The sequence below is a fragment of the Rhinatrema bivittatum genome, chromosome 4, assembly GCF_901001135.1.
Source record: "Rhinatrema bivittatum chromosome 4, aRhiBiv1.1, whole genome shotgun sequence".
Taxonomy (NCBI): Eukaryota; Metazoa; Chordata; class Amphibia; order Gymnophiona; family Rhinatrematidae; genus Rhinatrema; species Rhinatrema bivittatum.
In genome coordinates, this window is record NC_042618.1 from 206,996,849 (window position 1) to 207,011,639 (window position 14,791).

A 14,791-nucleotide genomic window follows, 5' to 3' on the forward strand; every position below is an offset into this window, starting at 1 on the left:
CCAACCAACTCGCCCATAGCTGAACAATAAAACAAGAATACCACCTCAGACTCTGCTCCTTCAAGAGCATCTGCAATAGGAAAACTCATTTCAGCCAATAGTTCGAGCTTAAGGCAATCTTTCGGAATCTGAAAAGGGGATGGGCCTCTGGATTGATCTGTGTTATTACAGGAATGAAAATTAGCAGCTAAGATAAGCATGTAAGGACCTAAGAAGGGTGACAAGACCTCTAAGGCTACAATTTCATGTTGGATTAAGGAAGCTATTTGCTCGGCCTACATTGCCGAGGATGTCAGGCTCCCTTGGGTCTGACAGCTCATTCCACTAGGGCACAGGCTACCTCCTAGGCTGTGTGTCAGCCTCTGTCACTGCAGGAAATCTGCAGGGCAGCAGTTTGGTCCTCCCTTCACACTTTTACCAGTCATTATCGTTTAGACGTTAAGGCACTTGGTAAATCGTCCTTTGGTGAGTGTTCTGTGTGCGGGTCTTTCAGGTTCCCGCCCAATGTAGGGTGGCTTGAGTACATCCCACTGGTCTGGACTGATCTGAGTATGTTCAGGAAAGGAAAATTAGTTTTTACCTGCTAATTTTCGTTCCTGTAATAACGCATATCAATCCAGAGGCCCATCCCCTTTTCAGATTCCGAAAGACTGCCTTAAGCTCGAATTATTGGCTGAAATGAGTTTTCCTACTGCAGATGCTCTTGAAGGAGCAGAGTCTGAGGTGGTATTCTTGTTTTATTGTTCAGCTATGGGCAAGTTGATTGGCTATTGTGTTTGGGTACCTACCCCTTCGCCCATTAGTTTAGTTATTTAGTTTGTTGTCGTGGGCTTGGGTACACCCTTCTTAGGTCCTTACATGCTTATCTTAGATAGATAAGATCTTAGGTAGATAAGCATGTAAGGACCTAAGAAGGGTGATAAGCATGTAAGAGCTTAGGCTCTTACATGCTTATCTACCCGTTCTTTGTCAAACGCTACCCCAGCGTAATATTTTGTTTAATGTACACCGATGTTATCCTGTAAATATTATATAACTCTGCATTTTTCTAGTTTCTAGGCTCTTATATGTTTATCCACCATGTTCTTTGTCAAGCGCTACTTCAGCGTAATGTTTTGTTTAATGTACACCGATGTAATATCTCCAATGAACGTCAGTATATAAAACCGTTAAATAAATAAGTAAATAAATAGATGATCTGAACGCCGGAAGTCATTGGTAACCTCAAAATAGTGCAAGAGAGCACGACACATGTTCAAAAGATGGAAGATCTCTCTCCTGGGGGGAAACCCGGGACCACTGCGGAAACCCTGGCAGATCCACCGACTGATTAACATGGAAAGCAGATACTACCTTGGGGATGAAGGAAGGAACCGTGAGTAGCGAGACTCTATCCTCGAAGATTCTAAGGAAAGGGTCCTGACACGACAAAGCCTGCAACTCCGAAATCCGGCAAGCAGAACAAATGGTGACCATGAAGACTGTCTTAAAGGTCAAATCTTTTACTGTCACTTTGCTTAAAGGTTCAAAAGGAGCTCCACAAAGCACACGAAGCACCAGGTTCAAACTCCAATCCGGACACAACTGGCGAATGAAAAGGCATAAATGTTTAACCCCTTGAGAAAACGGGTAATATCTGGATGAGCTGCCAGAGAATGACCGTGAAACCTGCCACGCAAGGCATCTAAGGCTGCTACCTGGACCCGAAGGGAATTGAATGCCAAAACCTTAGCCAACCCCTGTTGAAGGAAATCCAACACTTGGGGAACCAACCATTGATAAAGGATCCAAGGAACGCTGCAGGCACCACACCTCAAAAAGCTTCCAGACTAACATAGGCCATAGAAGTAGCCGGTCGCCGCACCTGAAGAAGAGTGGAAATGACCTGTTCTGAATATCCCCTCAATCGCAATCATCGCCTCTCAAAAGCCAAGCCGCGAGAGAGAAGTGATCCTCCCGATCCGAAAATATTGGCCCCTGCCAGAGCAGATGCAGGAGATGAGCCAACTGTAGGGGACCTTCCAGAGTGATTCGAACCAGGTCCGCGAACCATGGGTGGCACAGCCACTCTGGAGCCACCAGCACCACGCTACCTGGGTGACGCTCTATGCGACGGAGAAGCCGTCCGAACAGAGTCCAGAGGGGAAGGCATAGAGAAGAATTCCCGTGGGCCAAGGGCACACTAGGGCGTCTAATCCTACCAAGACACCTCTCGTCGGCAGCTGAAGAAGCACTCTGTCTTCGCATTGGCCAGAGTAGCCATCAGATCCAACTGAGGCACACCCCACCTGGCACAAAAGAGGTTCCAAGCTTCAGGAGACAGCTCCCACTCCCCCGGATCGAGTTGTTGCCTGTTGAGGAAATTCGCTTGAACATTCTCCACCCCTGTGACATGTGACGCGGCGATTCCTTTGAGGTGGCACTCCGCCTAGGCTAACAAAAGCCTTGCTTCCAGTGCTACCGCGAGACTCCTCATCCCGCCTTGTCGGTTGATGTAAGCCACCGTCGTCATGTGGTCTGAGAACACGCGAACCATTCTGTTTTCGACTAGGGGCAGGAATGCTCGCAGGGCAAGTTGGACCGCCCTTGTCTTGAGGCGGTTGATGGACTAGGATCTCTCCGATGGGGACCAGTGGCCTTGAGCGGACTTGTTTAAGTAAACTGTTCCTCAGCCTGACAGGCTGGCGTCTGTGGAGATTACCACCCAGTTCGGCAGGTCCAGATCCAACCCCTGCTCCAGGTTGCTGTGTGAGAGCCACCACAACAGACTGACTCTGGGAGCAGCGGCAACGGTAGGTGGAAATGTTCAGACACCGAGCTCCACCTCGACAACAGCGCACGCTGCAATGGCCGCAAATGAGCAAACGCCCACAGGACCAAATCCAAGGTGAAGGCCATGGATCCCAGAACCTTAAGTGATGCCAAATCGTTGGATTCTTCCTCTGAAGTAGGGCTTCGACCTGATCCTGCAACTTTGTTACACAGTCTGCTGCCAGAGAAACCTTGCCTCGGAATGTGTCGAAGAGTGCTCCCAAGTAGACCATCGATTGCATGGGCTCCAAATGACTCTTCTGGACATTTATGACCCAGCCGAGCGACTGCAAGGTGAGCATCAACCTCTGAACCAATCTTTCGCAGTCCTCCTGAGACTTCGCTTGGATTAGCCAGTCATCGAGATACGGGTGAACAAGGACTCCCTCCTTGAGAAGGAACACCGTCATGACCACCATGACCTTGGTGAAAATGCGTGGAGCAGTCACCAGGCCGAAAGGAAGGGCTCAAAACTGGAAATGTTGACCCAGGACCTTGAACCGCAGATAACGTTGGTGATCCTGCCGGATTGGAATATGCAGATACGCCTAGGTGAGATCTAGTGACGCGAGGAACTCCCCTTTGCGCACAGCAACCACCACCGTCCTCAAGGTTTCCATGCGAAAACGGGGGATCCGAAGACACCGGTTCACTTTCTGCATGGGATGAAATGTGCCCTCCTTCTTGGGAACCACAAAGTACACCGAGTACCGGCCCTGGCCCTTTTCTGCCAAGGGAACTAGGACAACGGCCCTTAGATTGAGAAGCCGTTGCAGGGTTCCCTACACTGCCTCGCGATGCCACGTGGGACTCCACAAATGCCTCTCGAACTGGGTGCAAAAACTCAAGAGAGTAACCATCCCTGACCACTTCCAAGACCCAGCGGTCCGAGGTAATCCTTGCCCACTCCGCATAAAAGCTCGACAATCTGTCTCCTACAGCTTTGACGGCGGAATGGGTACCCGTGGCCTCATTGGGAGGGCTTTCCACTCCCTGCTTCGAGGCTCACGGGCTCTCTGCCTGGACGGCGTCCTCCACGAAAGGACTGCTGACATTCCGGAGTCTGCTTGGGAACAGACGGAGCCGAGAATCTGCCCGCCTGGAATCTGCGTGAAACCCGAAAACGAGCCCGAGGAGGAAACACTTTGCTCGAAGATCTTTTATCCACTGGTAACCTGTTGCCTTTGGACTCTCCCAGTAGCTTGACTAATTGGTCCAGATCTTCTCCGAAAAGGAGCTTGCTTTTAAAGGGAAGGTTACAAAGCTGGGACTTGGAAGACAAATCTGCTGACCAATTCCACAACCAGAGGAGGCGCCGTGCCGCCACCACGGACACCATGCTACGTGCGGAGGTACGCACCAAATCATAAAAGGCGTCCGCCACATATGCGATGCCCGCTTCCAAACGTGCGACCTGCACCCGGCCAGTACCGCTGGGGCCTGTACTGAGAACAGCCTCCTGAACCCAACAGAGGCAAGCCCTCTACATAAGGCTGGCGCAAACCACTGCCCGAAGACTCAAGAGCGGCAACCTCAAAGACCCGTCTCAACTGGATCTCCAACTTGCAGTCCTGCATGTCCTTCAAGGCGGCAGCCTAGGCCACGGGAATTGTGGTTTTCTTAGTCACGGCAGAGACAGCCGCGTCTACCTTCAGGACCTTAAGGAGATCCAAGACGTACTGCAAAAGAGGATAGAACTTCGCCATAGCTCTGCCCACCTTTAAACCCGTATCCGGGGCTTCCCACTCCCGGGCTACCAACTTGCGGACCTTCTTGGGTAAAGGGAAGGATGTCGTCAGCCCCTGAATCCCATCCAGGATCGGGTTAACTCCTTCGCTGTCAGACTCCTCTTGAGAGACCTTAAGCACCAGAACCTTCAATACCTGGGGAATAAGGAGGCACAGCTTATCATGCTTAAAACAGACGTACCACACTGGGATCATCCCTGTCCGAAGGAGGACATTAGTCTGCATCCGGGTCGTCTTGTGGTACATCACCCAGATCAATACCCGGTATCAGGTCCAGCTGAACCCCAGAATCCGTAACTCCACCCTGTGGGGTTAGCGGCCTAGCGTCGACTGTCGGCCTATAAGAACATAAGAACATAAGAAAATGCCATACTGGGTCAGACCAAGGGTCCATCAAGCCCAGCATCCTGTTTCCAACAGTGGCCAATCCAGGCCATAAGAACCTGGCAAGTACCCAAAAACTAAGTCTATTCCATGTAACCATTGCTAATGGCAGTGGCTATTCTCTAAGTGAACTTAATAGCAGGTAATGGACTTCTCCTCCAAGAACTTATCCAATCCTTTTTTAAACACAGCTATACTAACTGCACCAACCACATTCTCTGGCAACAAATTCCAGAGTTTAATTGTGCGTTGAGTAAAAAAGAACTTTCTCCGATTAGTTTTAAATGTGCCCCATGCTAACTTCATGGAGTGTCCCCTAGTCTTTCTACTATCCGAAAGAGTAAATAACCGATTCACATCTACCCGTTCTAGACCTCTCATGATTTTAAACACCTCTATCATATCCCCCCCTCAGTCGTCTCTTCTCCAAGCTGAAAAGTCCTAACCTCTTTAGTCTTTCCTCATAGGGGAGTTGTTCCATTCCCCTTATCATTTTGGTAGCCCTTCTCTGTACCTTCTCCATCGCAATTATATCTTTTTTGAGATGTGGCGACCAGAATTGTACACAGTATTCAAGGTGCGGTCTCACCATGGAGCGATACAGAGGCATTATGACATTTTCCGTTTTATTCATCATTCCTTTTCTAATAATTCCCAACATTCTGTTTGCTTTTTTGACTGCCGCAGCACACTGAACCGACGATTTCAATGTGTTATCCACTATGACACCTAGATCTCTTTCTTGGGTTGTAGCACCTAATATGGAACCCAACATCGTGTAATTATAGCATGGGTTATTTTTCCCTATATGCATCACCTTGCACTTATCCACATTAAATTTCATCTGCCATTTGGATGCCCAATTTTCCAGTCTCACAAGGTCTTCCTGCAATTTATCACAATCTGCTTGTGATTTAACTACTCTGAACAATTTTGTGTCATCTGCAAATTTGATTATCTCACTCGTCGTATTTCTTTCCAGATCATTTATAAATATATTGAACAGTAAGGGTCACAATACAGATCCCTGAGGCACTCCACTGTCCACTCCCTTCCACTGAGAAAATTGCCCATTTAATCCTACTCTCTGTTTCCTGTCTTTTAGCCAGTGTGCAATCCACGAAAGAACATCGCCACCTATCCCATGACTTTTTACTTTTCCTAGAAGCCTCTCATGAGGAACTTTGTCAAACGCCTTCTGAAAATCCAAGTATACTATATCTACCGGTTCACCTTTATCCACATGTTTATTAACTCCTTCAAAAAAGTGAAGCAGATTTGTGAGGCAAGACTTGCCCTGGGTAAAGCCATGCTGACTTTGTTCCATTAAACCATGTCTTTCTATATGTTCTGTGATTTTGATGTTTAGAACACTTTCCACTATTTTTCCTGGCACTGAAGTCAGGCTAACCGGTCTGTAGTTTCCCGGATCGCCCCTGGAGCCCTTTTTAAATATTGGGGTTACATTTGCTATCCTCCAGTCTTCAGGTACAATGGATGATTTTAATGATAAGTTACAAATTTTTACTAATAGGTCTGAAATTTCATTTTTTAGTTCCTTCAGAACTCTGGGGTGTATACCATCCGGTCCAGGTGATTTACTACTCTTCAGTTTGTCAATCAGGCCTACCACATCTTCTAGGTTCACCGTGATTTGATTCAGTCCATCTGAATCATTACCTATGAAAACCTTCTCCATTACGGGTACCTCCCCAACATCCTCTTCAGTAAACACCGAACCATGCTGGTTCCCATGGTGCTGCTGAGGTTCCGCGGGACCCAGTAACCCCCGCTTGGGCAGAAGCTCCGACAGGACCCTCTGGTGAGCCGGTCTCTTAAAGGCCTCCTGCTTCCTAGCCAGGAAAGCTTGATGCAGGAGGAAGATAAACTCAGGGGAAAACTCCCCCGGGACCTCCTCTCCCTCCAAAGGATGGTGGGGCATCGGCACATCACCACCAACAAAGGAGCAATCCTGCTCCACAGAGGCTAAAATCCTCCTCCTCCCACAACCCCCGCTGCGGAGGAGCCCCTCCCTGTGGGAGGGGGCACCGGCTCAGCCAACCAAAGACCTGATTTTCCCGGCCTAAGGTCAGAGGAGGAACCCTCCTGGCCTGAACCACAGCCCAGGCAAAGGGAAACCGCATCCAACGCCTACCCCAGCACACCACGAGCGGGGCACCATTAGCGGCACCGCACAGCCACACAGTCTGGGCAAGAAAAATCAGGTGCGTCGGGCCTAAAGCACAGCTCCCAGAAGCAGACAGGCGCAGAAAAAACCACCAAGGAGAAAACAGATTGCGCAACATGGCTGCCGACCCACGCCAGAAATTCCTTCTCCTTCCCCCGCCGTCAAAGCGCCTGGAGCCCCGGATGCCGACGAAACTGCGCGGGAAGACCAGCTGCTCAAATCCCACCGGCCTGCCGGCAAGCGGACAAGGCCTGACCCCAGGGCAGACTCCTTACCTCAGCCAGAAGGAAAACATTTGGGTTTTTTTGTTTGTTTTTTACCTTACAGAGTCAACCTTAGAGGAGCAGGGATCCGAAGGAGCAGCTTCGGTGTGTGAGGGAGCCAGGAGCCCCTGGCTATGAAACACACCAGCCTGTTGCGGACAAAGCCTCAGTCAGCGGTGTCCAATCCCCTAGTCGCCCAGCTTTAAATAAAGAAATTCACAGAAGCAGGGGCATGAGAGTCATCCCTGAAGGCTCAACCGAGGTATGTGCATCTCGGGGCATGGCAGCAGTAATAGTCGGGAGAGGGACTGGCACCACCAGTATCACCCACACTAGGTCACCGGGAAGGGAACCTAGGCTGACAGAAATCAAGGAGCAAAGCCCCCCCTAGGAACCCCAAGAGCGAGGGAGACAAAACTGTCTGCCCTGACACAGTTAGTCAGAGAAAACTGACAAAAAGAAAAATTATTTTTTTTTAAATTAAGAAGTAAACTAAAATTGTACTTGCGTGAACTTGCCCCAAAGAAAGAAGAAGAAAAGAACAACCGAGGGCAAGCGAAAACAGGGAACCAAAGGGTGAGCTGTTCCAACTGCTGGAGACAGATGAATACTGAGGGTTCCTGGGTGGGTTCCGTCCTTATATGGGCAGCCTCAGAACTCTGGTCTGTCTCCAACTGCTGGAAAGGGGGCTTAACCCATGGTCTGGACTGATCCGGGTACGTACAGGGAACTCAGGAATTCTCAGCTGAGGGAGGGACTATTTGGTATCATCATAGGAGACCGGGGCGAATTAAATTTCCATTTATTGCTTCTTCTAAAACTTGAAGCAATCCCCGTAGGGAGATGCACATCCGCCATCTGCTGGAGACTGAGAATACTGGCAGGTTAACGTCACTTCACAAGAAAATATACTGTGATGTTAGCTGTTGGTAGAGGTACATAACCCACTGGTCCTGGATTCAACTGACTAGACACTAAGAAATAATTACATTTTTAGAACAGATATTGCTTTAAAAAAAAAGGTCAAATTTAAACTTGTTAATTTTCTTTCTTTTAGTCCTGCCACACAAGTGGATTATGTCCCCCTTGCCAGCAGTTAAAGATGAAGAAAAAAAAATTCAAAGCTGACTTCACTCCTGCTAAGGGAGTTTAGTGCTGCCTTCAGCTTGTCAGTATCCTATGTCAAAGCTAAGACAACCAACTTTGGTTTCAAAATCACCACCATATTCAAATAATGATACAGCCAAGAACTCTATGGTCATTAACCCAAGAATTAGATTATAGGGGGAGTGAAGTCAGCTTTGAGATTTTTCTGTGTGTCGCCATCTGCTGAAAGGGGGGGACATAACCCACATGTATGGACTGGTCTGGCATGGACGATAAGGAAGTAGCAGCATTTTCATTGCTGCACCGGAAGTTATTATAGATTTAAAAGACCGCAAAGCACAACAAGCTCAGATATATATTTAAGGTGCTGGGACCTATCAAAGCGTAGCATGCAACAGGTCTCTGTCCTCGTATTTCATTTTACCACAATGAACAAGGTGCTGCTCCCCCCTTTCTCTGTCCCCAAATATGGTGCAGTATACCTATATACAGAACAGTTGGTTGCTACACACATACCTTGCCAATGCCCTGCTTTTCAGTTTGCTTTGGGAAGCTTGGATCTGTGCCTGTAATGTGCATGATTCCAGATCCAGCTTCTTGCGGAGGTTAGAGATCACCTGCAATAGAGAGGCCTGTCACTTCAATCGGAGAATTTCTAGCCTTAGGAAAATGCAGGGCAATACAGTTGCATCTGCTACAGATTTAATGCTTGCCTGCTATTTCTGGACATTTTTCTTCCTTTTTATTTATTTTTAAACGTTTTTTGCAGTGGATTTCACTGGTTTATTTTTTTCTTGCACTTTTTTTTTTACTAGAAAATATATCATGCGTATCAAATCAGAATCTAGGCTGTCTGCCCTCCTAAAGCTAAGCAGACGTTTAGGGAGACTAATGCAAAACTAAGCAGTTATTCCAGCCTTTGGCATAAAGAAATTTGAAACACACTACTCTAAACATCCACCCACATTTTTATGAATTATTTCTGCAATTTCCTGGTGACCCTGGCTATTTCCCATGCTTCTCTTTAGTGGAGCACTCTACCACAGTTAGACCAAGGCCTGGCTCTCTCTCTCTCTTCTGTCAGGGACACTTGAGATATATCATAGTAAACAGTCCTGCAGACAGAAATCATTTCTTCCATATTACTCTGTACCTCTATAGCATCTGCAGGTGTGATAGCATGGAGAATGAATTTGATGATCACAGGTAAATCCTCAAGCTCCACAGCAGACAGTCTGGCCATGACTGACTGGCGCACCTACAAAAAAAGCAGGAACAGCTAAAGATAGGTAGAATATCATCAAGAAGTAGGTGAAGGGGTAGACACAAAAATATAAGGCCTCAATACTCAAAATATCAGGGCACCAAAATCATACAGTGTCAAATGACAAATTACCTCAGACAGAAGCCCTGTAGTCAGGTTAAGGCTGGAGAGGGCATCCAGGACTGGTACTGTCAGCTGAATGTTCTGCTGTAACAGGGAGCTGCAAGGTCCAGGAAATAAAGAAAATGCATTGTTCACTCTGCAGAACATTTCAGTGCAAGATAAAGACACACCCAGCACTGAAACAACAGCAGTTCTGCATGCTGTGGAAGGAGACCCAGTTGGAAAGCTTTAGGTATACCATGAAGATGATGCATTTGAGTACTAGAAGATTCAAATTGCCTGGGCACCCTCTGCTGGCCAAGGGCAGAACTACAACATTCCCGCTCACCCACAGGCCAATTCAGTAAAAGTCACGGGAGATGCGCACACAGGCCACTCTCTTGTGCGCGCGATTCAGTATTCAAATGAGGGCCTGTGGTAAAAACAGGCGCTAGGGTCACTAGCGCGTCCCTAGCGCCTCTGTTTTGACAGGAGCGGCAGCTGTCAGCAAGTTTGACAGCAGACGCTCAATTTTGCCGGCGTCGGTTCTCAAACCCGCTGACAGCCACGGGTTTGGAAACCGGACGCCGGCAAAATTGAGCGTCCGCTTTTCAACCCACGAGCCGTGGGCTGATTTAAAAAAATATATATATTTTTTTTTAATTATTTTTTACTTTTGGGACCTCCGACTTAATATCGCCATGATATTAAGTCGGAGGGTGTACAGAAAAGCAGTTTTTACTGCTTTTCTGTACACTTTCCCGGTGCCGGCAGAAATTAATGCCTACCTTTGGGTAGGCGCTAATTTCTGAAAGTAAAATGTGCGGGCGCTATTAGTTTGGGGGGGGGGGGGGGGGGGTTGGACGCACGTTTTCGACGCGCTATTACCCCTTACTGAATAAGGGGTAAAGCTAGCACGTCGAAAACACGCGTCCAAATGCGGGTTAACAGTGTGCTCTGCTGGAGCACACTGTACTGTATCGGCCTGCCAGAGATGTTATAGGAAAATGAGGGGAAAGATTAAAAACATAAAATGTAAAGCTAGCAAAGGAAAATTGGTTCTTACCTGCTAATTTTCGATCCTGTAGTACCACGGATCAGTCCAGACACCTGGGGTTCATTTCCCCCTATCAGCAGATGGAGACAGAGAGAAAAAAAACCTCGCTGACACCTTATCTAAGCAACCGAGCCACCTGCAGTTTGTCAGAATACATCTATATCAAAGCAGATAATAGCAAAAAATATGGAACCATTAAACAACAATTAACAAGAACATGGAAAGAAAACAGAGAATAATTTTACAGCTGAGCGGACGACTCTCCCCTTAATATAACCCCCTTATAATTGGGAAGGCTCTGGACTGATCCGTGGTACAACAGGAATGAAAATTAACAGGTAAGAACCAATTTTCCTTTCCCGGTACTACCCGGATCAGTCCAGACACCTGGTATGTACCAACGCCCTTACCCAGGGTGGGACCTGGAGAGTCCCGCTCGCAAAACACTCTCGCCAAAGGGAGGGTTTGCCGGAGCCCCGACATCTAAGCGATAGTGCCTTGCAAAAGTATGCAGCAACTTCCAAGTCGCCACTCTGCAAATTACCTGTGGGGAAACAAGTTGAGATTCCGCCCACGAGGCCGCTTGAGAAGGTGTGGAGTGAGCACCCAAGCCTTCCGGAACTGGATGACCCCATGTAATATATGCGGAAGAAATAGCCTCCTTCAACTATCGTGCAATAAAGAGTTTAGAAGCCTTGGAGCCTCTATTAGGACCACTCCACAGCACGAAGAGGTGATCGGACCTCCTAAAGTCATTGGTAATCTCGAGGTAACGCAAATTCTAAAACGTAACCGTTTCTTATCACATTGAGAACCCACTGGTCCTGAGTGATCTTGGCCCACTCGTCATAAGCAACCTCCTATAATAGGAACGACAGAGTGGATAAACCTGGCATCATTGGGTAAGCTTATCTCCTGCCAAGGAGCAACCAGAGGACCCTCTAAAGGACCTTCTGGCTCCATGAAAAGATTGTCCCCATGCTTGCCCCCATGAAAAATATTGTCTCTGCGATCCCGGCATACCACGGGTAGGCCGCAATCTTCTGTCGGACCGAAAACGAGACCTTGATTGAAAAAATCTCTTACCCTTAGGTTTGTCCTCAGGTAACCTGAGGACTTTATTGTCTCCAAGAGACTGGATCAGCTGCTTTAGATCCTTGTCAAACAAGAACTTACCTTTGAAAGGCAAGGATGCCAATTGTGCCTTAGAGGAAACATCCGCCGCCCAATTGCGAAGCCAAAGCAACCTTTGGGCGGCCACAGCTGATGCCATTACTCTGGAGGAAGTACGCACCAAATCAAAGAGGGCATCCGCACCGTAAGCCACAGCTACTTCCACACGCTTAGCGGTATCCGTGTCCACACCTGATTGAGACAAATTACCTTGAAGCTGCTGTACCCACCGAGACAAGCATGCTGCAAGAAACTTGAACAAAGCGCTGCACGCAAACCTAGGGACGCCACCTCAAAAATCCTTTTAAGGTGTAACTCCATCTTACGATCTTGTACATCTTTTAAAGCGGCTGAACCAATAACCGGAATCGTGATGCACTTAGTCACAGCAGGCACCACCGCATCTACTTTAGGGAGGGAAAAAAATTCTAAATCCTGTTCTGGTAGAGGGGAAAGTTTCCCCATGGCTCTGCCAACCTTTAAACCAGAATCAGGAGTCCCCCATTCCTCTTCTACTAACTTCCTAACCGACTTGTGGTAAGGGAAAGAAGTTGGAGGATCGCGGATGGCACCTAGTACCGGGTCCTCGCCGTCCAAATCCTGGTTCGCCTGAGGCATTTTAACCCCAAGAGCCTGGTAAGCCAAGGGAAGCAAAATCTCCAGCTCTTCCCTTTTAAAAAGGCGGACAAACTTAGGATCCTCCGACTCATGAATAAAGGAGACCAGGTCATCCCCTTGACCCGCACCCTCTGTAGCCGAAATAACCGGAGCCACCAGGGGAGATTGGCCAGACCCCGAACCAGTACCACCAGGAGCTATGATAGTGCCTTCCAGATCAATCGGCCCAGCTGCAGGCAAAAATTCAAGCCCTATGCCGAGGGAACCCTATTACCGGGCATAGGAGACCTCCTGGGACCCCCCGAAGGACCCTCAGTGGTCTGGACTGGTGGAATCTGTGGCTGTGTAGTCCCACAAGCTGCTTTCTGTCTGGTCATATAGGTATCATGAAGTAACAAAAGGTCTATGGAGAAAAGCCTCCCTGCACCAAAACCAGCATGGTCTGGTTGAAAAACAGGCAAACCAGAGCTTTCCTCCCCCTTCTAGCCCTCCCTGCCCATTCCCCAACCCAGAATGGACCAGAGACAGAGATGGAGGAACCTCCCCCACCCCCCGGCGACACGGGAACTGTCGCGGCAAAATCCAAAATGGCCACCGTCCCCATGCTGGCCGAGTGAGGTAAAAAACGAAATTGCAGCCGGTCTAAAAGACAATGATACTCGACGCTGTTTAGCGGGAGAAGGAGCCACAGATGAATCCTCCCCACCGTCGCCACAGTTAGCACATAACCCCGACCTATTAAGCCGGGAAGAATCAGAGCTGCATGAACGGCATGCCCTGCTATGAGCCATAAGGTAGAGATAAAATTAAAATCCTCTCTCTGAAGGTACTCACCACGACAGAAGAAAAGGTCCCCCAAACAAACAGCCAGAGCCCCACAAAAAGCTCCTACCTAAGGGGAGTAAGTCGCTCACCTGTAGAGCAGTGTTCCCGTGCAAACAGTTTTTTTTTTGTTTTCTTTAATTAGCTTTAGTTAAAAATGAACAACTTGCCCTGATAAATAGGCAAAAATAGCCAAAACATTATTGTAAAAAAGAATTGTAAAGAGCCTGCAGTCGCTTCAGCGGCCTCGTGAAGGGAGGGACCTGGACAACCAGATTTACACCTCATGGGCACCCAGACCAAGCACACACAAGGGTACCAACCCCCGGCTCGGCCACCTCAACCGGACAGGGAAGAACCCTAAGGATTCTAAAAAAATAAAAGAAACCCCTGGGATGAAGGCTCAAAAGAAAAAAAAATTAGTCAGTTGCAGAACTGCAGGATTAACAGCCTTTGCCATCTGCTGGAGACAGAGAAATACTGATAAACTGCAGGTGGCATGGATGCTTAGATACAGTGTCAGCGAGGTTTTTTTCTCTGTCTCCATCTGCTGATAGGGGGAGATGAACTCCAGGTGTCTGGACTGATCCGGGTATGTACAGGGAATGAGAATTCAGAAGGGTGTGCAAACCGGGTGCACACATACAACCTCTCAGCAACTGGTAGATAGCAAATGTTGCTTACCTGTAACAGGTGTTCTCACAGGACAGCAGGATGTTAGTCCTCACATATGGGTGACTTCACAGGATGAAGCCCAATCACGGAACACTTTTGTCAAAGTTTCTAGAACTTTGACTGGCACCTACTGGGCATGCCCAGCATGGCACTAAACCTGCAGCCAGCAGGGGTCCCCCTTCAGTCTTGTTTAAAGCTATAGGAAGTGCCAAAAAATAAAATAAGAAAACGTAACGAACCCAACACCGTGGGGTGGCGGGCGGGTTTCGTGAGGACTAACATCCTGCTGTCCTGTGAGAACACCTGTTACAGGTAAGCAACATTTGCTTTCTCACAGAACAAGCAGGATGGTAGCCCTCACATATGGGTAAGTACCGAGCTGAGGATGTCCGACTATGCACCAAATGTACCAAAGATGTGCATCAGGCATAAGGAGTGGGGTGGAATTTGGTAGAGGGCATCCTGAACCCCACCAGGCAGGAGGAAGGGTGTTGGTACATCAAGTTGCAAAAAGGTTGCGCAAGACAGACTGGCCAAAGATGGAATCTTGTCTTCCAGCCTTGTCTAAACAATAGTGGG

At 48.2% G+C, this 14,791-nt stretch overlaps 1 protein-coding gene across 3 annotated transcripts in view; it reads right to left on the reverse strand.

Moving 5' to 3' along the window:
• FANCD2 (FA complementation group D2) overlaps window positions 1-14,791 on the reverse strand; it is a 536,781-nt gene that overhangs the window by 407,762 nt on the left and 114,228 nt on the right. For all 3 annotated transcript variants that reach the window (XM_029599610.1, XM_029599611.1, XM_029599609.1), the window contains 3 exons: window positions 9,898-9,985; window positions 9,655-9,759; window positions 9,018-9,118 (listed from right to left, as the gene is read on the reverse strand). In XM_029599610.1, coding sequence (XP_029455470.1) covers window positions 9,018-9,118; window positions 9,655-9,759; window positions 9,898-9,985 — 294 coding nt within the window. The remainder of the gene's footprint in view (window positions 1-9,017; window positions 9,119-9,654; window positions 9,760-9,897; window positions 9,986-14,791) is intronic.